Raw genomic sequence first — 22,802 nt, 5'->3', positions numbered from 1 at the left:
AAACTTGATTTGTTCTAAGTTCGAGTTTGTTTCTCTTAAAACCCATTTTTCATCAAGTTCCATGGATCTCTGAAAGAGGTTTCCAACAACAGTCTCTGAAACAATTGGCTCATTGTGTTTTTAAGAGTTTTTCAATCAGAGAGGAGGCACCCGTAAGTAATTAATTGAGAAATGTGCGAACTATATGTTGTGCTCCATTCACCGTTATGTGCAATCCATTTGGCGTAGTTGTGATGGGGATATTGTCTTGTAAGTCGGTGGGAATGAGCAAAGGCATAGACAGATCAAAGTGAGAAATTTTAATGCAGGTGAAATTTGAAAATGATGCATAAACAAAACATGAGAAGAGACAAGTTGAAATCATATTTTTACTTATTCTTTGTAAGAAGATTAAAATGGAACCAATAGGAGGCATAGGATACAATAGGGGAAAAATTGGGGGTTAAATATTGATATTGGGAAAGTGAGTAAAAGGACAGAAACTACCGGTAAAGACAACTAAATATTGCACAGAAGTACAATAGAAAGGCCCCATGGAAGGGGAAATACGAAGAGTGAAGAAATGGTGAGATGGGAAATGGAGGGAGAGGTTTGCTGTGCTGTGGGAGTTTGGAGAATGGAGGATGAGGTTTGGTGAGTTAGGGAAAGGAGTGTGAGGTTTGTTGAGATCAGGAATGGAGGGTGAGGTTTGGTGAGATAGGGAGAGGATTGGCAAGCTGGGGATTGAAGGGTGAAGTTCGATGAGACAGGGAAGGGATGGTGAGCTGCAGATTGAAGAGTGATGCTTCGTGAGCTGGAGAGTGGATGATGAGACTTGTTGCGTTGACTTTTTGTCTGCTGCCAAATCAACCAACTGGGAGGAAGGGTTGTTGGGAGTAGAAGATAGAATTATAGAATTACATTAATGACAAAATGGTTTTAGAATTAACAACTATCCAAAACCAATACGAGTAAACATGCATACTTTACTAAACACGAGAATGCACATTGCTCAAACTTGTGAGACAGAGCATGTTTGTAATCAGTTAATGAAATTATCAATTATGAGAGAATGGGTTAATTTTTCTGGTATGGTCAGTCATTGCCGTGTACTGTATTTCAAATAATCAGCTGTTTACCTGTCTGTTCTCCTTACCTTTAATAGTTTGGAATTCTGTTGGTGAGGGAAAGGGAAGGTAAACAGAAAAACAGAGGTTTTTAATTTACATGTATATATGTTATTGGCAATAATATATGGTATATTACATCCATTCATTCATTCATTCATTCATTTATATTGTTACGGTTTTTAGAACCTTCACTAGTAAATTTTAGTAAATGTTTCCCTTATAAATGATCCCCTGTAAATATCCCCATCAATTGGCTTTGTGAAAGATCGCACACTAGTTAGTCCATGTACAACACGTAGCGAACCATAGGACCTCTCCGTAGTTATTTCATTATTATGTGTTTCAGTTAAAGGATCTGTTCCCAATAGTTGAATCTGCGTTGCATTAATCAAATAAGATAGGCCCCATTCCGTCCATTTTGCTCTCCCTCCCCAAATTGTGGTACCTCGCTTGCCAGCCGCGTTCGCCGCCGTTGCATTGGGCTGTTTTGCTGGCACCACGCCGCCATAAGCCATGCGGTAAAGCCGAGGCAGAAAGGGGCGGAGCCACCAGAACAAGGTGTGGCACGTCGACTCCTCAGCAGAGGTGGAGTCAGCAAGCCCTTACCGACCAACCAGCGCCGAGGTGAGCCAACCGGTATGCGTGTCATCAGAGCCGGCGGCTTGATTTCGACACAGACAATAAAAGCGGCTGCGAGGGACTGCTTGGAGAGAGGAGAGAGGGAGTCGGGTGAGAAGGTACGGAGAAGACGTGATCCGGCAGATGAGTGAGGTACCCGACGAGGATACGGAGCATTGTAAGGAGGAGAGTGGGTCCGTTTGACGGCGACAATCCCGCGCTTTATTCGCATTGTCCGACCGTGTGAGATACGAGACCAGAAGCTGCCGCTGGCTGTTCACTTCCAGCCCGGAGCGTGGACCTGGAGCGGACCTCAATGCTGTGCCTCTGCCGGGACCTTCCAGCCCTGCTGTCCCACCTGGACCTTCTCCCTCTTCCAGTCATTCCTGCCTGCTATTCCCCTTTCGTGTAAGTCTGTGTGTTCTGTCCTGGGCGTTGATAATTAAGACTGTTTAAGGCTGCCCTGTGTATCTTCTTCTTCTTCGTTCTGTATATTACTTTCGTTTCCTCTTCCTTTGGTTTTGGTGTACATAATTAATAAATGTCTGTTATTTCTTACCTTTGGTTTCTTCTTTCCCCCGATCGCTTTAATCCCTTCTTCCCATTGAGTACCTGTGGCGCGATTTTGGCCAAACGCTTTATAGTCGGGTTTAGTCCTTTGTTAACGGCTCGAGCTGCGGGTTGCTAAACCGCTCGGCAATCTACCATCACATCCACGGTTCGAGCGGGGACTCATTTCCCTGCTTTGCGGAGAGATTGGTGAAAGTATTTGGGAAATCCTTGACCAATCACCCTGGCCAATCTCACCCCGCAAAGGAGCGAGATAGTTCCAGGACTCGGACAGCCAGCTTAAAAGACGAGGGGATTAAACCCCCCTCGTTAAGGGGAGTTCCGAAACCGAGATCCGTAACAATATATATATATATATATATATATATACATATATATATATATATATACAGTCTCCAAATTGGCCGGCAAAGAAAGTTTTCGCTGGGTTCAAACTTTCTTTCTTGAAGGGGGGGAGTGTTACATATTTATGTGAATGTATGTGAATTACCATGCAGGTGTTTGCTTCCGTGTGTAGTATATTAAGTTGTTGTGTAGTTGTTGTGGTTGGAGGGTCAGGAGCCCTTCTGAAAGAGTGGCAGGAAACGGAAGTGGCCGGAAGCGGAAGTGACGGGAAAGGGAGGAGAAAAGACACGAGGGAAAGGAAGGCTTCTTCTTCCTCGCCCCGCGACGACGAGAAGGGGGAATCGACCTTACGCTGCGCGGAAAACGCGCCGTTGCGAAACGTCTGGCGAGAGGAGTTACCTGGGCGGTAAATACCTTTGGACACGTCCAGTCACTGTGAGTTCGTGCACGAAACCAAGCGTCCGGGACAGTTTGCCCCGTCTACAAAGACGCGTACGGGTCCGCACGTTGGGCCTCGCTCGCGTCGGAAGCCGCGCTGGGTTTTGCCCCGTCTACAAAGACGCGTACGGGTCCGCACGTTGGGCCTCGCTCGCGTCGGAAGCCGCGCTGGGTTTTTGCCCATCGACAAGGACGCGTAAGAGTCGCACTTGGGGCCTCGCGCACGTTGGACGCCGCGCTGGGTTTGCCCCGTGGCTTGGCAAGGAGGTGCGCTGCAGCCGCGGCCCCAGTCCGAGACGGCACGTTTAGAGCACGTCCGCCCGGGGCTCGTTCAACCGCCCGTGTGCGGAGAGGAGAGACATTGACCACGGAGGGAGTCAGGAGTGGGGCTCACGTGAGGAATGTATAAGATTAAGATGGCCATCTTAGAGTTTGTGTAGATGAGTTCACATGGTTGTAATATTGATTGTGCATTGTTGATGGTTGTTGATTGCTCAGTGAATATATTATTGATTATTCCGGATCCTTGGTGTGGGGTTTCTTCTTGACCGGAATTCATATTGATTGCGTTACGAAAGCGTATAAACCATATATCTTTCTGGCGGGGTCCCTCCCACGGTCCGGGGGTCACCAAGACCAGGTAGTTACCGGGAGGACCACGTATGGTGGTTTCTTGCTGAAGCTGCATGTCACGTTCCTTTAATTCCCTTTCCGCTTTTCTCTCCTCTGCTTCGAGGTCCCTTGCAGCTCTCCTTTCCTCTGCTTGTTCCTTTTCTCTTCTTTCCTGGAGTTCTCTTTCCACTCTCCTTTCCTCTGCTTGTTTCTCTTCTCTCCTCTCCTCTGCTTTCCTTTCTTCTTCTGCTCTTTCCTTTTCTGCTTTCCTTTCTTCTTCTGCTCTTTCCTTTTCTGCTTTCCTTTCTTCTTCTGCTCTTTCCTTTTCTGCTTTCCTTTCTTCTTCTGCTAACCTTTCCTGGAGTTCTCGTTCCACTCTCCTTTCCTCTGCTTGTTTCTCTTCTCTCCTCTCCTCTGCTTTCCTTTCTTCTTCTGCTCTTTCCTTTTCTGCTTTCCTTTCTTCTTCTGCTCTTTCCTTTTCTGCTTTCCTTTCTTCTTCTGCTCTTTCCTTTTCTGCTTTCCTTTCTTCTTCTTTTAACCTTTCCTGGAGTTCTCGTTCCACTCTCCTTTCCTCTGCTTGCTTCTCTTCTCTTCTCTCTTCTGCTTTCCTTTCTTCTTCTTTGAAGATTTCAGAATCTCTGGCTCCGACCTCACTCTCTCTGACCACCTAGCCATCACTCTGACCATCAACATCCCCACCCCAGCACCAAGGCATTATCGCACTATCAACTTCCGTAAGCTAAACGCTTTTTCACCTGCCTCATTCTCATCGACCCTCTCTGAAAAAATGTCCACTTCTCCCTTCGTTGACCTCCACACCCCTTCTGACCTCACTGACTACTACAACCACACTCTCTCTTCCTGCCTTGACCAAATTGCGCCTATAAAAACCAAAACAGTTTCTTTCACCCATTCTGCTCCCTGGTTTACCCCTGAGCTCCGCCTAATGAAAACTCGTGCTCGCCAACTTGAAAGACTCCGCAATAAAACAGGTCTCACAGTTCACTCCCAGGCCTACAAGGACCACATACAACACTATAAAGATGCCCTCTCCCGCGCCCGCTCCGCCTACTACTCTCAAATTATCCACTCTGGCTCCGGAAACCCAAAAGCACTCTTCTCTACAATAAACAAACTCCTCAGCCCCCTGAACACCACCACCCAGTCATTCACAATAGACAACTGCATCTCCTTCCTTTCATTCTTCCAACGCAAAATTGAAAACATCTACAACAGCTTGACCACCGCCGCACCCGCTCCCCCTCAAACCACCTGCCCCCCCCTTATCCTGCCATCCCCTGTCTCAATTCTCCCCAGTCTCCCCTACTGACCTCTCTGAACTCCTCATCGGAATGAAAACTGCCACCTGCACTCTTGACCCCATCCCCTCCAGCTTTGTCAAGGCCTCCCTTCCTGCTCTTTCTCCACTTATCATTGCAACAATAAACTCCTCCCTGTCTACAGGCATCGTCCCACCATCCCTCAAAATTGCTGCTGTTACCCCCATTCTGAAAAAACCTGGACTAAACCCTGACACCCTAAATAACTTCAGACCCATCTCCAACCTACCCTTTCTGTCAAAGGTTTTGGAACGCGCTGTAGCCACTCAACTCAAGCATCACCTCTCTGCCAATAACCTGTATGAAACATTCCAATCCGGATTCCGGTCCAACCACAGTACTGAAACTGCTCTCCTCAAAATCACCAACGACCTTCTCCTCTCCTCTGATGCTGGCAACCTCAACATTCTCATCCTCCTCGACCTCAGCGCTGCCTTTGACACCATCGATCACACCATCCTCCTCACCCGACTTGAAACCACCTTTAACATTACCGGCACTGCCCTCTCTTGGATTAAATCATACCTCTCTGACAGACGTCAGTTCATCTCCATCAATAACTGCAAATCCCCCACTGCTCCCCTCCCCCAAGGTGTCCCCCAAGGTTCAGTTCTTGGCCCCCTCCTCTTTATCCTTTACCTGTCCCCCCTCGGTCACTTAATCCGCCGTCATGGTCTCCAATTCCACTGCTTCGCCGATGACATCCAGCTTTTCATCTCCACCAAGTCCATCTCCACCGCCACCCACTCTATCCTGACAAACTGCATCACTGAAATAAAATCCTGGCTTCAAATCAACTTCCTCAAACTTAACTGTGATAAATCTGAAATAATCATCATTGGCCCAAAAACGCTCACCAAGTCCACCCATAACTTTGCCCTCAACATCGACGGTTTCCCAGTGTCCACCTCCCCTCACATCCGGAATCTTGGCATCATCTTTGACCAAACCCTCTCCTTCGACAAATACACTAAACAGATCACAAAGACAGCCTTCTTCCACCTGAAAAACATCGCCCGTCTCCGTCCATCCCTCTCCTCTGTGGCTGCAGAAACCCTCATCCACGCCTTCATCACTTCCCGTCTGGACTACTGCAATAGCCTCCTTTATGGTTCACCCTCAACAATCACCAATAAACTCCAATACATTCAGAACTCCGCTGCCCGTCTACTCACCCATTCCCGGACCCGTGACCACATCACCCCCGTCCTTTACAAGCTTCACTGGCTCCCCATCTCCCAGAGAATCCAGTACAAAATCCTCCTCTTGACCTACAAAGCCCTCCATAACCTGGCCCCATCCTACCTGGCTGACCTCCTCTCCAGACACACTCCCACCCGCAACCTCCGCTCTGCTGGTACCAACCTCCTGACCCCCCCCATCCGGACCAAATTTAGATCCTGGGGGGACAGGGCCTTCTCCATCGCTGCTCCCACCCTCTGGAACTCGCTACCTCACACCATCAGAGACTCCTCCTCACTCACCACATTCAAAACATCACTCAAGACCCACCTGTTCAACACTGCATTCAACATTTAACCCACAGCATCTAACCCCTGACTATCTCCTCTCCTTCTCCCTCCTTTGTGCTTTGAATATTTCCCTATTGATTCTTCTTTTTTTGCAATTGTCTTTATGTTTTGCTATGCGTTATGTTTTGCACTCTGTCAAAGCGTCTTTGGGCTTCCTGAAAAGCGCTATATAAAATAAATGCATTATTATTATTATTATATATATATATATATATATATATATATATATATATATATATATATATATATATATATATATATATATATATATATATATATATACAGTATATATATATATATTGTTGCGGATATGGGATTTGGCCTCCATCCATATCCGCTTGTAAATATTCCCCTATTTCCCCAATACTTCCCAACTATCCCCAATCCCCCATTCCCTAGTCCCATTGTCTGTAAACAACACTCTGTAGACCCGACCTTCCCCTCTTTCCCCCATTAAATGTCGCATCCAGGCCCACCGCATCTCACGTAGACAACTATAGGACATCTTGCTAGTTATTCTTAGTCTATGTCAGTTAAGGACTCGTTTCCATTAATTCTGACTCTTTGTTGCACCAGAATGTGATTGTATGGCACCGTTAGAAAGTTTAGGACCTCCCAATACCTCCCCGCAGCTCTTCCTCATGGTACAACAACAACAACAACAACAGCGGCGGCGGCGCGGGGAGTGTGCGTCCTCACTCCGGCTTGGTTAGCCGCCATTGAACATGTGCTCCGACGGGGTTACCACGCAGGGGCTCGCTGTCAGCTCCTCGTCAAGGGCGGAGCCTGGTAACCCCCCGCACCCAATAGAAGCGGCGGACCGATTCCATCTGGGGCGGAGCCAACGAGCCGAGGGCGTGTCACTCCCCGCTGAGCATGCGCAGGAAGAGGGAGGTGACGTCAGATGCGCCCTCAGCTTGGAGAGAGAAGACGCCACCTCCGAGCGCTGCAATACCTCCCCGCATCTCTGGACCGGACCGTGTTTGATTCTGCCCCTGAGCCAAGGTGCACCTTGTGCTATCGACTGCCTGTCCTTCCTTGCCATCAATCCCTGTGTAAGTCAGTCTTGTCCCGTTTGTCTGTGGTCTGTCGGGGATAAGATAAGACTGTGTCTAAGTGCCCATCTTTTCTGTGCTTTACCTCTTACCTTGTAATCTACCCCTTTTCTGCATCACCAATTATATCCTCCTCCGGAGGTCTTGAGAACTGTACCCCCTTGTGTCGTTTCATTAATCCCAGCCGTTGTGTCCTTTCCTTCATTGATTTAGCGTAGCGCGATTCGGCCAACGTTCGAGTGGAATCGGGTGAGTTGGGGAAGAATCGGGTAAACTGTGCGAACACGGCGGCCATTCCGCTCGGTCAAGCAACATCTTAAGTCGTGTCCATAACAATTGGTGTCGGGAAGTGAGATCGGACCCGAAGCGCGCTTCACGCGCTCGAAATTATTAACGGTGAAATTTGTGTTGTTTTAAAATAAAAACCCGAAGTTTGAAAGTCGCGCTATGGCAGATCAAGACGGCTGGGTTCCGGTAGAGGAGAGTGAGGCAGGGTCGATCCAGGACCAAATTGAGGAACATGAGGAGAGCGAAGCAGCGAGGGCGGCAGGTTCGCAAAATGGCGCCTCGCACATGACTACGGCGACCGCGCCCGCGACCGTAGCAGCGCCGTTGGTGGATTTGAACCTTTTTTTTATACAAATGAAGGCCCTTATGGACAAGAATAGCGAAGAAATGGAAAGCAGAATGATGGGGGTAATGGGGAATCGGATGGATGCTCAGAGTGAGCAAATGAGGGCTCAGAGTGAGCAATTGGGGGTAATGAGGGACGAAGCGAGGGGTACCGGTGAGGGGTTAGAACAAAGGATGGGGGCCCAGATCGGAGGGTTAGGGAGTAGAATAGAGGGATTAGACAATAGATTAGGGGAAATACAGGAGGGGTTAATGGGGGTAGAAAACAGAATGGCCGTTCAGGAGAATCAAATGGAAGGGATGAAAAAGGGGTTAGAGGGGTTAGAAAACAGTATGGAAGGCAAATTGAGGGACATGAGGGACCAAGCGGAAAGGGAAGTTAAACAAATGGGGCAGCAGATAGAGGGGGTCAGAATGGGGGTAGAAACTAAATTGGATGCTCACAGGGAGGAAATGGAGCAGATGAGGGTGGCATCTGGGCAGGAGATGCAAGTGATGGGAGAAGAGATCAGAAGAGGTGTGAGTGAGGAGGTCGGAGGAGTGCGCGAGGAGGTGAGGCACTGTAAGGAGCGCATGGAGAAGGAGGTGAGAAAGGGGACTGTAAAATTGCAAGGTGGTATAGAGGAGTTGACGCTGGGAGTAGAACAACTGACGGAGGGACAAAAAGAACTAACGGAGCAGGTTCAAAGGAACACAGCGGTAATAGGAGGGTTAAAAGCGACACAAAATGACCTAAACAATGACTTGATAGCGACACAGAGGCAATGTCAGATGGTACGTGAGGGACTGACAACGAGGTTGGACGAGGTGACAGAGGTAATGGAGACGAAGGACCGGCAGGTGAGGACGCACATGGAAACGGTCAAGGTAGCCTTAGAGGACGAACTTGAGGAGACGTACCGGGAAATAAAAGAGGTGAAGCAGAAATTAGAAGAAGTGGAAGAAGGGGTGAGCGAAATGAAGAAGCGACGGAGAGGGGATAAGAAAGAGATAAAAGAGGAAGTAAAAGAATTGGTCCAAAGTCTGTGTTCGAATCGTGATGATGTGCTCATTAACCGGATGAGGGATTCGCAGGTGATGGAGGAGAAGCGAAGAGGAAGAGGACCCGGTGTAAGTGGTGACCAATATGGTCGTGCGTATGATGCGCCAGGTGATTTAATGAGCTTGGGGGTCGAGATGGACCCGGGTGTTCGTGAGAGGCCGTTGGTGAAGTGTGCGACAGGTCTGGTGTGCGAAAAAGGAGGTGTGCGAGAAAGTCCGACTCTGGGGTGTGTGAGGAAAAAGTGCGTGCCAAGGAGTGAGGGTGCTGTCGAGAGTGAGTCGGTCGTAGCGCGTGTGCGAGGGAGCACATGGAAGCGCGTAGGGAGGAGTGTTACGGAGGGTGTAAAGGGAGAATGCACGCCAGTGGTGAGTGTTACAGAGGATGTTACGGGAGAGGGTGTGCGAGAAAGAGGTGTGACGGACAGGTGCATGGGGAAAGAGTGCGTTGTCAAAGGCAAGGAAGAATGCACGCCTGTGGTGAGTGGTACAGAGGGTGTGACGGGAGAGTGTGCGCGAGAAAGGTGTGTAACGGACAGGTGCATGAGGAAAGAGTGCGCTGTCGAGAGTAAGGGTGAGTGCGCGACCGGGAGTGGAGGTGAGAGTAGTAAGAGTGACACGGAGCGTGAGTTGGTTGTGACAGGTGAGAAAGGAAGCACACCTGGAATGGTAGAGCGTGTGTGGGAATGCACACTCGAGTTGGTCGTGAGGCACGTGGTTGGGTGTGCGAGTGAAAGCACACCTGTGATTGTCACAGAGGAGGTGACCGAGGAAGGGGCGCGAAGAGGTGTGTTGGTGAGGTGTGCGACCGACGAATGTGTGCCAAAGTGTTCGGTGGTCAGGTGTGTGACCAAGGCTGTGAGTGGAATGAGTGTACCTGGGTGTGTAAGGAAAGGTACGAGGAGCATGGGAACAGCTGGAGGAATGAGCAAGAAAGGGGTAGCGTATGCATGTAAGCATGCAGGTGAAGCATCGACGGTAACCGGGTTAGAGGTTAGAACGACTTATAGCCGAATCGGGCCCTCGGTGCGTGCCGGGCTTCGCGTGCCGCGAGAACCAGCGGGGATCCGAGCCACGGCGGATTCGAAAGGACCGCCGTACGCGATCCACGCTGGGCCTCGCTTGGAACGGCCGCGTCCGGGCTCCACTAGGCGGAGCGGGCAGCCCGATAGGAAGGGTCGTCATGGCGACCACTTTTTGTTGAGGCATTCCGGCAGGTCGAGATCGGGCCATGGGATGGCTCCGTGCCGAGATGGTGCGTGGGATCTCGGCCCGGGTAAACCTCCTTCCCTGCACCGAATGCGGGACGTATCCAGCCGCTGGCACCAAACAACCCGCATTCATGGCTTGGCTGTACGAAGCCGAGCTTTAGGAGTTAATTGGCGCACCGAGAGGCATTAGTGAGTAGACTGTGTGATGAGGTTAGTGTTTTGGACCCAAAATTAGAAAAAAAACAAAATTTGATGATTGGCAAAGGATTGGCAGTAATGATTGGCAGATGATGAGTAGTGATTGGCAAATTTTTGATTTGTTGAAATTTGATGTGCAAAATTGGTAGTGGGAGATGCCCGATGTGGTGGGATGGCAACTCTGTCATCCCTCACAAACGTGGGGCAAATGCGCTATATATTATGGGGTGTATGGCAGTGAAAACTAGCCCGGGTGGGTTAGGTTATATTGATAGGGCCCTAGAAGATGACATTAGGTAACGTTAAGATTAGTTAGTGACAAGGATACCTGTAGTGGGGACGCAGGTAGATTAGTGTGGATTATAATGACGAGGGAGCGCAATAGTTTAAAGGGGCGACTGGGAAGCGCAAGTTTCAAATGGGAGTAGTTAGATGAGATGATGCTGTGTGAGAACTGGACAGGTGTGTGGAGCAGTGTGGAGCAGTGTATGAGTAGTGAGTGTTGTGGATCAGCGCGAATGCGCTTTGGGGAGAGAAGGGTGCAGGTGGCACCAGGTGTGAGAGCACAGGTGTGCAAGTACAGGTGTGTGGAATATATGGAGCAGAGAATGAGTGGTGTGGAGAGAGTTGGAGTAAGTGGTACGGAGTGGTGTGCATGGTGCGAAGGTGTGGATGGGGGAAGAGTGGACCCCTTTCACGAGTACCCGGGGCGGGTAGTGTAAGTCACTCCAATACATTCAGAACTCCGCTGCCCGTCTACTCACTCATTCCCGGACCCGTGACCACATCACCCCCGTCCTTTACAAGCTTCACTGGCTCCCCATCCCCCAGAGAATCCAGTACAAAATCCTCCTCTTGACATACAAAGCCCTCCATAACCTGGCCCCATCCTACCTGGCTGACCTCCTCTCCAGACACACTCCCACCCGCAACCTCCGCTCTGCTGGTACCAACCTCCTGACCCCCTCCATCCGGACCAAATTCAGATCCTGGGGGGACAGGGCCTTCTCCATCGCTGCTCCCACCCTCTGGAACTCACTACCTCACACCATCAGAGACTCCTCCTCACTCACCACATTCAAAACATCACTAAAGACCCACCTGTTCAACGCTGCATTCAACATTCAACCCACAGCATTTAACCCCTGACTATCTCTTCTCCTTCTCCCTCCTTTTGCTTTAAATATTTCCCTATTGATTCTTGTCTTGTCTTTTTGATTCTTGTCTTATATATATGCCGTATATCGCTGCTGTTTGTTTTCTTGATTCTTGTCTTTTTGCAATTGTTGTTTTCATGTATTGTTATGCATTATGTTTTCCACTCTGTCAAAGCGCCTTTGGGCTTCTGGAAAAGCGCTATACAAAATAAATGAATTATTATTATTATTATTAAGTGTTAGGTAGAGGGTATAGGTAAATTGTGGTTGGATATTGGCATTTGTGGTGCGGTTGCAGAATGGTATTGTGGATGGGTGCATTAGTGTTGTGGAAATGGCTGGGCGTGTAGCCTGTTAGTGTGTGTAGTTGGTTTGGGCACTCCACCACTGTGAGGATGTCGGCCAGGTGAGGCCGCAGGTGGGCTCTGGGAGCCGTTAGTGTCAGTGGGTGCCTGAGGATCCCGGGTGTGGATCGGGCAGCCCGTGCCAGAGAGGGCACTGAGGGGGTGAGAGTGCGAAAGGGCCTTCCCCAGTTAGTTAGGTTAGGGTGAGGAGCAGGTAAGCTCGGGTGGCAACTACAGTGGTGGAGGTGTGCAGGTGGGTAGACCTGCTGGGAGAGCTACACGTCACAGCCCAGAAATTGTGCGAGGGCACCGGGAGATGAATCGGGGGGGGGGGGGGGGGGGGTGAGACCCCAAATTGAGAAGCACCACAGTTTGGTCAATGGGAATTGGTTTTTAGAACCCATAGTGTAAGTGGGCCAATGGTTTGGCAGGAGAAAGACCCCGGGTAATGTAAAGTTGTTAAAGTCATTTAGGAAATAGTTAGGATTGATGAACCTGTCGCACCATACGCAGCCACTTGCCTGAGGTAATGATGATGACTCCACACCTGTGTTCCTTTGTTCTGTGTTGCAGGAAATAAGAATTGCTGTGTGGATTTGTGAGACGCATCATGACGTGGATGAGACATTGGGGTGATTCCATCTCTCCCTCCTTAGGAGGGACTGATGATGAATTGGTGATGGCAAATTTTGATGTTGAGTTGGAGATGGCAAATTTGATTGGTTAGGAGGGAGAGAAGACGAATTTGGTTTATGGGAGGAACGGGGAAGACAGTAGGGACGTTTGTTGATGTGTAAAGTAGATGTTTATGGGTAGTGTTGTGTTTTGTGGATACAGTAAGGGGTAAGGGAGGGGCAATGTAGGTTACCTGGTGGGGGGGGGGGGGCGTACGGTAGGAACGTACCTGTCTCACCTGGTTCCCATGTGCCCCCAGTGTGCATTACCTTATATTGCATGCACTTTTGCGCCCTTACCACCTTACTCACTTGTCTTCTTTTTGTCTCCCACCTCCGAGGATCTGGCTTTGGGGCAGAGAGAGAGGAGAGAGAGGTGCTGGCTCTGCAGTTGTGGGCCTGTACTGTCGCTGCTTGCTGCCTGGATCGATACACCATATGGACCGCAATTTTTGTGGCCGCCCACCATGGACCGCAGTTCTTCTGCGGGCAAGCACCACCCGTGGATGGACCTATGGGTCAACGTGGCACCTATGCCATACAGGTGAACCACTTATAGTTGGCCCCCCTGATGGCCACAATTTAGAAATGGACGCGGTTGGCGCCTTTCTTTATTCCTAAAGAAGCCAGAAGGCCAAGTGGGCTCCAAGGCAAGACCAGCGGCAGAACATCGGCCGGCTGCGACACCACCGGTGACTATGAACACTTTATTGGTGCACCGGATGGTGCTGACTGTATGTATGGGGTGGTGCTTTTGGTGCTTGGATGGGGTGCTCTGCACATTATTAAAGGCCGTAGGGCCACAGGGCACTCGTGGGTTGGTGTATCGATGCTGGCATGCGTGCTCTCTCTATGCATAACATCTGCATGTGTTCCTCAAAGAACAGGTCCTGGATCGTAGTGTAAATATCAGTCTTGTGTAAATAATGCTCCCTACCGGCTGTATGTTTAGTTTGAGGATTCTTTCCGCGATTCGGTTATCCTGTGGGTGTGTTTCTGTGAGGAGAAGGGTGCAACGTCGCAGGGGGACATATTTACTCATTTGTGAACATCTGTAAAACTGTCGCACTCAGGGTTGAGTTAATAGTAAAGGGAACTACATCTGAGTGCCACACTAAAGTAGGTAGAAATTTATCGGGTCGGGACGCCCCGAGGTAGAGAAGGGTGCAATGTTGCGGATATGGGATTTGGCCTCCATCCATATCCGCTTGTAAATATTCCCCTATTTCCCCAATACTTCCCAACTATCCCCAATCCCCCATTCCCTAGTCCCATTGTCTGTAAACAACACTCTGTAGACCCGACCTTCCCCTCTTTCCCCCATTAAATGTCGCATCCAGGCCCACCGCATCTCACGTAGACAACTATAGGACATCTTGCTAGTTATTCTTAGTCTATGTCAGTTAAGGACTCGTTTCCATTAATTCTGACTCTTCGTTGCACCAGAATGTGATTGTATGGCACCGTTAGAAAGTTTAGGACCTCCCAATACCTCCCCGCAGCTCTTCCTCATGGTACAACAACAACAACAACAACAACAGCGGCGGCGGCGCGGGGAGTGTGCGTCCTCACTCCGGCTTGGTTAGCCGCCATTGAACATGTGCTCCGACGGGGTTACCACGCAGGGGCTCGCTGTCAGCTCCTCGTCAAGGGCGGAGCCCGGTAACCCCCCGCACCCAATAGAAGCGGCGGACCGATTCCATCTGGGGCGGAGCCAACGAGCCGAGGGCGTGTCACTCCCCGCTGAGCATGTGCAGGAAGAGGGAGGTGACGTCAGATGCGCCCTCAGCTTGGAGAGAGAAGACGCCACCTCCGAGCGCTGCAATACCTCCCCGCATCTCTGGACCGGACCGTGTTTGATTCTGCCCCTGAGCCAAGGTGCACCTTGTGCTATCGACTGCCTGTCCTTCCTTGCCATCAATCCCTGTGTAAGTCAGTCTTGTCCCGTTTGTCTGTGGTCTGTCGGGGATAAGATAAGACTGTGTCTAAGTGCCCATCTTTTCTGTGCTTTACCTCTTACCTTGTAATCTACCCCTTTTCTGCATCACCAATTATATCCTCCTCCGGAGGTCTTGAGAACTGTACCCCCTTGTGTCGTTTCATTAATCCCAGCCGTTGTGTCCTTTCCTTCATTGATTTAGCGTAGCGCGATTCGGCCAACGTTCGAGTGGAATCGGGTGAGTTGGGGAAGAATCGGGTAAACTGTGCGAACACGGCGGCCATTCTGCTCGGTCAAGCAACATCTTAAGTCATGTCCGTAGCAATATATACAGTATATATATATATATATATACAGTATATATATATATATATATACAGTATATATATATATATATACAGTATATATATATATATATATATATATATATATATATATATATATATATATATATATATACGTATATATATATATATATATATATATATATATATATATATATATATATATATATATATATATATATATAGTTGCGGTTTTGAGGACCCACACGTGTAAATATGACATTATTAAAAGGTTAAAGGTTGCACCCCATAGTTAGGCCACAAGCAACACGTAGGCCATCATAGGACTTCAGTTATTTCATTAGTATGTGTATTAGATAAGGCCGTGTTTCCAATAGTTGAATCTGCGTTGTGTCAATCAAATAAGAAGTAGGCCCATTCCGTTCATTTTGAAAGCCTCCCTCTCCAAGCGACGCCATTACGCGCCCTCCAGTCTGCCCATGGCCCTCCCAATTTGTTACGCACTTTTGTTAGCAGCGTTCGCTGCCTTGAGCTGGAGCTCGCTCAAACGCCGCCATAAGCCACGCGTTGAGGCCCGGAAAAAGGGGGCGGAACACCAAGAAGAAGGTGTGGCCACGTCATCCAGCCGTTAAAGGCGGAGCCGGTAAGCGATGCCCAGCCAACCAGGGCTGAGGTAGGATCGCCGACAGGCGTGGTTTTGGGCTCGCGGAGTGATCGGTTGGGTGAGTTATATAAGCACAAACGCAAAGCCCTTTTACAGGACTTACGTGGAGAAGGATTGGTGCGCATTACAGAGGACTACGCGGGGGACTTGCCAGCGAGCACATTTACAAAGAGACTGATGCGCCGGCGTTTGTTAAAGAGGACGTGTTGGAAGGGTGGCTTGGAGAAGGACTGAGAAGAAGAAGGGCGCGCTTGTTAAAGAGGACATTGGGGAGAGAGAGGGCGTTTGGCACAAGGGTGCACATATTACATACGCAGCGTACCAGCTTCCCCCCGTTATATAACTGTCCGGTCGCGTTCAACTATACGCGGAGCTGCCTGCCGGGTTTCGCCCGCTGGACCGGAGCCTGGACCCCATCGCCGGACCCTCTACCTGTTCCATCAACCATCTACAATCCCCGTGTGAGTGTGTACGTTGTCCTGGGTATTAAGGATAAGACTGTTTTAAGACTGCCCTGTGTGCTGCTTCTTCCTCTTCCTATCTTCTTTATTCCTTTCGTTTCCTCTTCTCCTTCTTGTAAATAATGAATAAACCAATCTTTGTTCTTCCTATTTTCTGGGTTTCCTCTCCATCCGATCGCGTTCGTCTTTTCTCTCATTGGGTAAGCGTGGTACGATTAGAAACCGCTCAGAATCGGGTTTAGTCATTTGTTGGTAGCTCGGATCGCGGATTGCTATCCGCTCGGCATTTTCCATCGTGTCCGTGGTTCGAGCGGGAGTTGTTCCCTCGTTTCCGGCCGGCGTTAGTAATTAGGTCGTAGTGAACCCCTAGGCCTAACAAACCCTACCTAACGCCACGCCGGGAAGGACGTTATAACTTCCAGGACTCGGGTCGGCCAGATAAAAAGACAAGGGGATTGACCCCCCCCAACCCCCCCCCCTTGATAAGGGGAGAGCCGACGTCCGAGATCCGTAACAATATATATATATAAATACCAAAAATTTGGTCTTCTTTAAAGGAACAAAAATAGCACTCTTCAATTGAGACGGCCATAAATAGCCCTCTCTGTTTAGCTGACAGTTTCTCAGTCGCTTCTTCTTGATGGCTGATCACGGGTGGAATTGAATAATACGATTTATTTCTCGAATTAGATATATTGTGACAGCCAACAACACTGCATGTATTCACCATCGTTAATGATCTTCTGCAGCCATAAAGATGAGCGTATTGTGCTATCGATCGGTTCCTTTTCCCATAAAGATGGTGGTGCGAGTGAAGCGCCGTATGTGTGACGTCATATGTAATCTATCAATGAAGCCTCCATCTCATAAACTGCGACTCAACGTCGTCTTATTACAGTGTACAAGGGTGATGTATATCACACTGATTCTGTAGCGGTAAACTTCCGGATTTTTTTTTTCAACGTTCTTTAAAGTCATTATTTCATTAAAATTGAAATACTGTACAGCATTATATTTGAACACTGTGTGGGGTATTGAGTTCTATTAACTCTCGTGGAATCTGCAGTGGTGCCTTGATTAGAGCAGTAGATGCAGTAGATGCATCTGCAGTAGATGGCATTTCTTCAGTATCACACCGTTGCCAGCGGCTGATCAGCAATCATCTATCACTTCCTGCTTATTCTGATAACCATCCAAGAGCATTAGTTGCCCTCGAGTCAGCCACAACTTGAGGCCAAGCATGAGCACCTCATTCTGAATTATCTCTCAACATATTTGTGGAGACAAGCACCTCCCTTGTCTGCCCATGTGAATCAGTACTTTTACAATATAATTCAAAAATCTTCTTCTTCATCTTCAGGTGTAACTTGCAATTTGAGTGGAGAGGGAATCGTCTTTTTGTGTTGGCTTCCTGTGGTTTGGTAGTAATACTTACTCATGGGTAATGTGTGTGGTGATGTGAATGATTGGCTTGGGTTGATTTTGTCGACATACCTGGCAGGTGCATACCTCACTCCTAGTCTATTGGTTTAACAATGACACTTAAATATGTGGATTGTGTAAATGTATGACTTACCCATAGTACTTTGGCCTATGCAATTCACATGTAGGGAGAGAAAGAAAGAAAGGGGGTGAGGAGTAAGGGGAAGAGAAGACATGATTATAACTTTAAGCCTTTAAGAACAAAAATACAGGAATAATAATCAATTATGCATCATGAAAGTATAATCGGGTAGGAACTGGAGAATTATCTTGGCCTCCAAGTTTGCACTCTGAAATATACAGAAACGGGAGGATCTGGCCTCTGCTTGGAACTGTGGGACAAACTAAAGGAAACACCTTGCCAACTTAAATCAGTATGAACTTTTGTGGGTAGACAAGCGATACAGTAATATTGAGGAACAGACGTTGTGTGTGTGTGTGTGTGCGTGCGTGTGTGCGCATTGTATGTTAAGCCGCTGTCACACCTTGACGTTTTAGCCAGCGTATGCCGACGTATGAAAAATTTGGCGAATACGCTGGCACACGTCGAATACGTTATGGGTAAGTTTTGTATACGTTAAGAGCACGCTGAAGCACGCTGGCATACGTCGTAGTACGCCGAGCTCGTCGACAAATTTCGTGCATGCACAAAATTTGTCGACGTATGCCAGCGTATGACTCACACCAGCACTCAATTTTGATACGTCGGCATACGCTGGCTAAATCGTCAAGGTGTGACAGGGGCTTTAGGAATATGGTCTTGGTTGTACATGGTGTATCACAAGTTTTCTTTTCAGCACAAATCATACTCGTAATGATGTGTCACACTCACCAATTTTTGTATCTTGAGGGACGGATTCTGGAAATGATGGAAAATATCATTATTAGTTGTAAAAAATAAAATGGATTCCGTCAGCACAGAAACAGAGTAAATGGAAAGTGTTAGATATGCGACGTGTGTTTGAATATGTACAGAAGTTCATATCATGGTTAACTTCCTCCATAAAACCAGTACATTACCAATGGTGAACTCATTCACCAAACCGATTCCACGACTTTATCGCATGATGCTCATTCTGAGTTGCATTTCATATCAGGTTCCGGTTTCCTTTAAAAAAATCTGACAATACAGAACCCCGTCCATTTCTATGTCCAACCACAAATTTTGAGAATTACGACTGGTCGTGTGCTGTTTAACATCGGTATATATACAAGGAAGATGGACAATGGTAAACATCATTCACTTTGCGACTTAGGGAGGTGTGATCTGAGGTCGGATGCCATACAACTTGGCTACCCACCAACATTGCGGCTACCTGAGCTCCATCAAGATAAATGGATGAAATAAACAGGATATTGACTGCGGTATGCTATCAGACGTGGGAAGCAAGGAGAAGGTGACATTTCGAGCATCGACCCTTTGTCGCAGCAAAATGGCCTTCACCAGCAAGACGAGAAGTTCTTCATTCTTCATCAAGATAGTCTTTCAGATCTACTTGCAAGGGAAAAACTGAAAAGGTACAGCTTCAGCGAAGCCGATTGAAGAATGTCCTGATGTTCTTGACAAACCTCATATTAACATTGTTGAAACCTCTTCGGCCACTGCAGTTCATGCTCCTGACGGTGTTGCGATCGTTGGGATCATGCAGGTCTCTCAGTTCATGCAGCTCTCTCAGTTCATGCAGCTCTCTCAGTTCATGCAGCTCTCTCAGTTCATGCAGCTCTCTCAGTTCATGCAGGTCTCTCAGTTCATGCAGGTCTCTCAGTTCATGCAGCTCTCTCAGTTCATGCAAGTCTCTCAGTTCATGCAGCTCTCTCAGTTCATGCAGGTCTCTCAGTTCATGCAGCTCTCTCAGTTCATGCAGCTCTCTCAGTTCATGCAGGTCTCTCAGTTCATGCAGGTCTCTCAGTTCATGCAGCTCTCTCAGTTCATGCAGCTCTCTCAGTTCATGCAGGTCTCTCAGTTCATGCAGGTCTCTCAGTTCATGCAGGTCTCTCAGTTCATGCAGCTCTCTCAGTTCATGCAGGTCTCTCAGTTCATGCAGCTCTCTCAGTTCATGCAGGTCTCTCAGTTCATGCAGGTCTCTCAGTTCATGCAGGTCTCTCAGTTCATGCAGCTCTCTCAGTTCATGCAGCTCTCTCAGTTCATGCAGCTCTCTCAGTTCATGCAGGTCTCTCAGTTCATGCAGCTCTCTCAGTTCTCCCAGAAAATTGGTTCCCTTCATCTCCTTTTGACCTTCGCCTCTCTCTTCTGTGGAACCTGAACCTATTGGCTATGTTGTCCCACTCTTTCCTTTTCCAGCAGGTGGTGTAATACCATGTCTTGTCACTCCACAACAATACTACACCCTTGATTCTTCCTAAAGGAACCCTCTTACCTGCACTGCAGGTTGCTGCATTTTCTTTCCTCCTCTCTCTCCTCTTTTCCTGTTTGGAAACTCCCTTGGTTGCCCCACTGCCCCACTCTCAATCCATACCCTCTATCACCTCGCTCTTTCATGAGCCTCGGACTTGCAGAGCAAAAAGAAGAAGAAGAAGGTATCTATGGATTTCATTCATTTTTATCGAGCGTGACTTGCTCTGCTGTTATTCAGGCTAAGTGTCGGCAAACCCACTATCAACTCTTCATTTTCTGTCTATCCAGGTTTTGTATTTTTATCAACAAGTACAAAAAGTTTTAATTAAAACAAAAGCCGCGTCGATGTTACACAATGCCTAGATGCAGCTGTGCCTATAACGTCGATGTTATAGGCACAGGACATTCCTATTGATTCGATTACTTGATGTTATTTTTGTGCAAAGTGAAAATATATCTCGGCAATTTCCCGTGTGTGGCGACGAATTTTTAATATATCTCGGCATTTTCCCGTCTGTTATTTCAGGCGGTGTATGACTGACCATGCCGCAATTTAAAAAATATATCTCGGCAATTTCCCGTGTGTAGCGACACGTGAACGAAGCTATGCTCCTCTCTCCACATTATTGTGACGACGTATAAATTAAATATTTCATCGTGACGATTGTCATCAAATGGACGAATTTTTAATATATCTCGGCATTTTCCCGTCTGTTATTTCAGGCGGTGTATGACTGACCATGCCGTGATTGTAAAAAAATATATCTCGGCAATTTCTCGTGTGTGGCGACACGTGAACGAAGCTATGCTCCTCTCTCCACATTATTGTGACGACGTATAAATTAAATATTTCATCGTGACGATTGTCATCAAATGGACGAATTTTTAATATATCTCGGCATTTTCCCGTCTGTTATTTCAGGCGGTGTATGACTGACCATGCCGTGATTGTAAAAAAATATATCTCGGCAATTTCTCGTGTGTGGCGACACGTGAACGAAGCTATGCTCCTCTCCACATTATTGTGACGACGTATAAATTAAATATTTCATCGTGACGATTGTCATCAAATGGACGAATTTTTAATATATCTCGGCATTTTCCCGTCTGGTATTTCGGGCGGTGTATGACTGACCATGCCGCGATTTAAACAAAATATATATATCTCGGCATTTTCCCGTCTGGTATTTCGGGCGGTGTATGACTGACCATGCCGCGATTTAAAAAAAATAAATCTCAATGGACTTGAAGTTACAGGCCTTTGGGAATTCATTTCGTTCTATAAAGGGCAACTTTCATCGGATTTTCTTCCCGTTTTTTTTCAACCGAGTCTAAAACTATGTTAGCGACTGTGAAAATGAAATGATATATCGAATTTGATTTGAAATAAAACTGTGTGAGAGAGGAAGACACCACGGGCCTACAAAACAGGCCTCAAAGCTATGCGAGTTAATAAAATGGTGGATATTTGTTTATATGAAGCCTCTCGCACAATGGGTGGAGCTGTGGTTCCCAGAATGGGTGGAGCTTTGAGGTTTTGTCTTCTCTGCAAGAACAACAATAAGAAGAAGAAGAACTAGAAGAGGAACAACAACAACAACAACAGCAGAGGGCACTCTATGACCAGCGTCTGCGACACGGCTAAAAAAAATACTAAGTGAATTAATGACACTTTGTCAACTTCCTTTGACTTTAACACTCAATAGTAACCTTTTGTTCCTTTTTGAGGATAAAATATTTTTATTAATCCAGCTCATTGTTATCCAGGAAGCTCTTTTATTTGCTGTCTTGCTATTTATACCTTCATAATGAGCAGGTGAACAACTTTACGATTCCAGGTCGAAATATACAAGGTTTGTGAGTTACACGTCTGGTGACTTGGACAGAAAACCTCCCTGAGGGTAAAGAATGCTAATTTGATGGATAATTATTCTGGACTGAACTAATCGAGTTTGCCTTGCCCCCTCCATCCTCCAATCTTGTGCAATGCATTAGCTGCAGTTTGATCCATTAAAGTTTAAATTTTGACATTCCTCTTTATGAACTTTACTTGCATACATGAGAAGGTTCTTGGCTTGAGGTGTGACAAAAGCATTCCGGAACCCACATGGCTGCGTTTCAATTAAACCGATTTACATTGTCTATCTGAGGAAGTCTTTGCTCACCTGGCATACTGTCCTCTTCATCAACACGATGGATAAAGGGAAAGGAGGGGAAAAAGATGTGAGTAAGAGGATTGAACACACAATGATGAATCAAAAACAAACTACTTCTCAAACAACATACGTGAACATCAAGCAATCAAACACAATTCAGGTGAGTGATTCAAAATGTAATAAAGGCAAATATGTTGATTGATAAACCAGGACCTGAGTCGATCCCATTGGAGAAAGAGGTTGTGATCATGATGAGTAATTTAACTAGGTGGCTACAAACCCAAAACTACAGTCTCGGAACTTCAAAACCAAGTCCTGAAGAAGTATGTGTGTTGAAGAAGTCTGTTCTGTGTGTTGTACCATCCTAACAGTGATGACTACATATACATCTCCATCTCTCCACATCTCCCCCTCTCTCTCTCTCTATCTCTCTCTCTCTCTCTCCATCTCTCTCTCTCCATCTCTCTCTCCCCATCTCTCTCTCCATCTCTCTCTCCATCTCTCTCTCCATCTCTCTCTCCATATCTCTCTCCATATCTCTCTCCATATCTCTATCTCCATCTCT

At 47.4% G+C, this 22,802-nt stretch overlaps 1 protein-coding gene across 2 annotated transcripts in view; it reads right to left on the bottom strand.

The window, feature by feature from the left end:
• Nucleotides 1–284: 284 nt before the first annotated feature.
• The window catches only part of LOC137439529 (collagen alpha-3(VI) chain), a 56,276-nt gene continuing 33,758 nt past the window's right edge, over nt 285–22,802 (bottom strand). The window contains exons 13-17 of one of the 2 annotated variants that reach the window (XM_068135362.2): nt 22,247–22,261; nt 18,558–18,584; nt 17,820–17,834; nt 1,136–1,153; nt 715–853 (exon numbers count right to left, since the gene is read on the bottom strand). In XM_068135362.2, the coding sequence (XP_067991463.2) occupies nt 846–853; nt 1,136–1,153; nt 17,820–17,834; nt 18,558–18,584; nt 22,247–22,261 (83 nt within the window). In that variant the 3' untranslated portion in view covers nt 715–845. Of the gene's footprint in view, nt 854–1,135; nt 1,154–17,819; nt 17,835–18,534; nt 18,585–22,246; nt 22,262–22,802 lie in introns of both variants that reach the window. The other variant, XM_078768111.1, reaches the window with a different exon arrangement.

The sequence above is a fragment of the Myxine glutinosa genome, chromosome 14 (assembly GCF_964187855.1).
Source record: "Myxine glutinosa chromosome 14, kmMyxGlut1.1, whole genome shotgun sequence".
Lineage (NCBI taxonomy): Eukaryota > Metazoa > Chordata > Myxini > Myxiniformes > Myxinidae > Myxine > Myxine glutinosa.
This window is presented reverse-complemented; position numbering and strand designations above follow the sequence as displayed.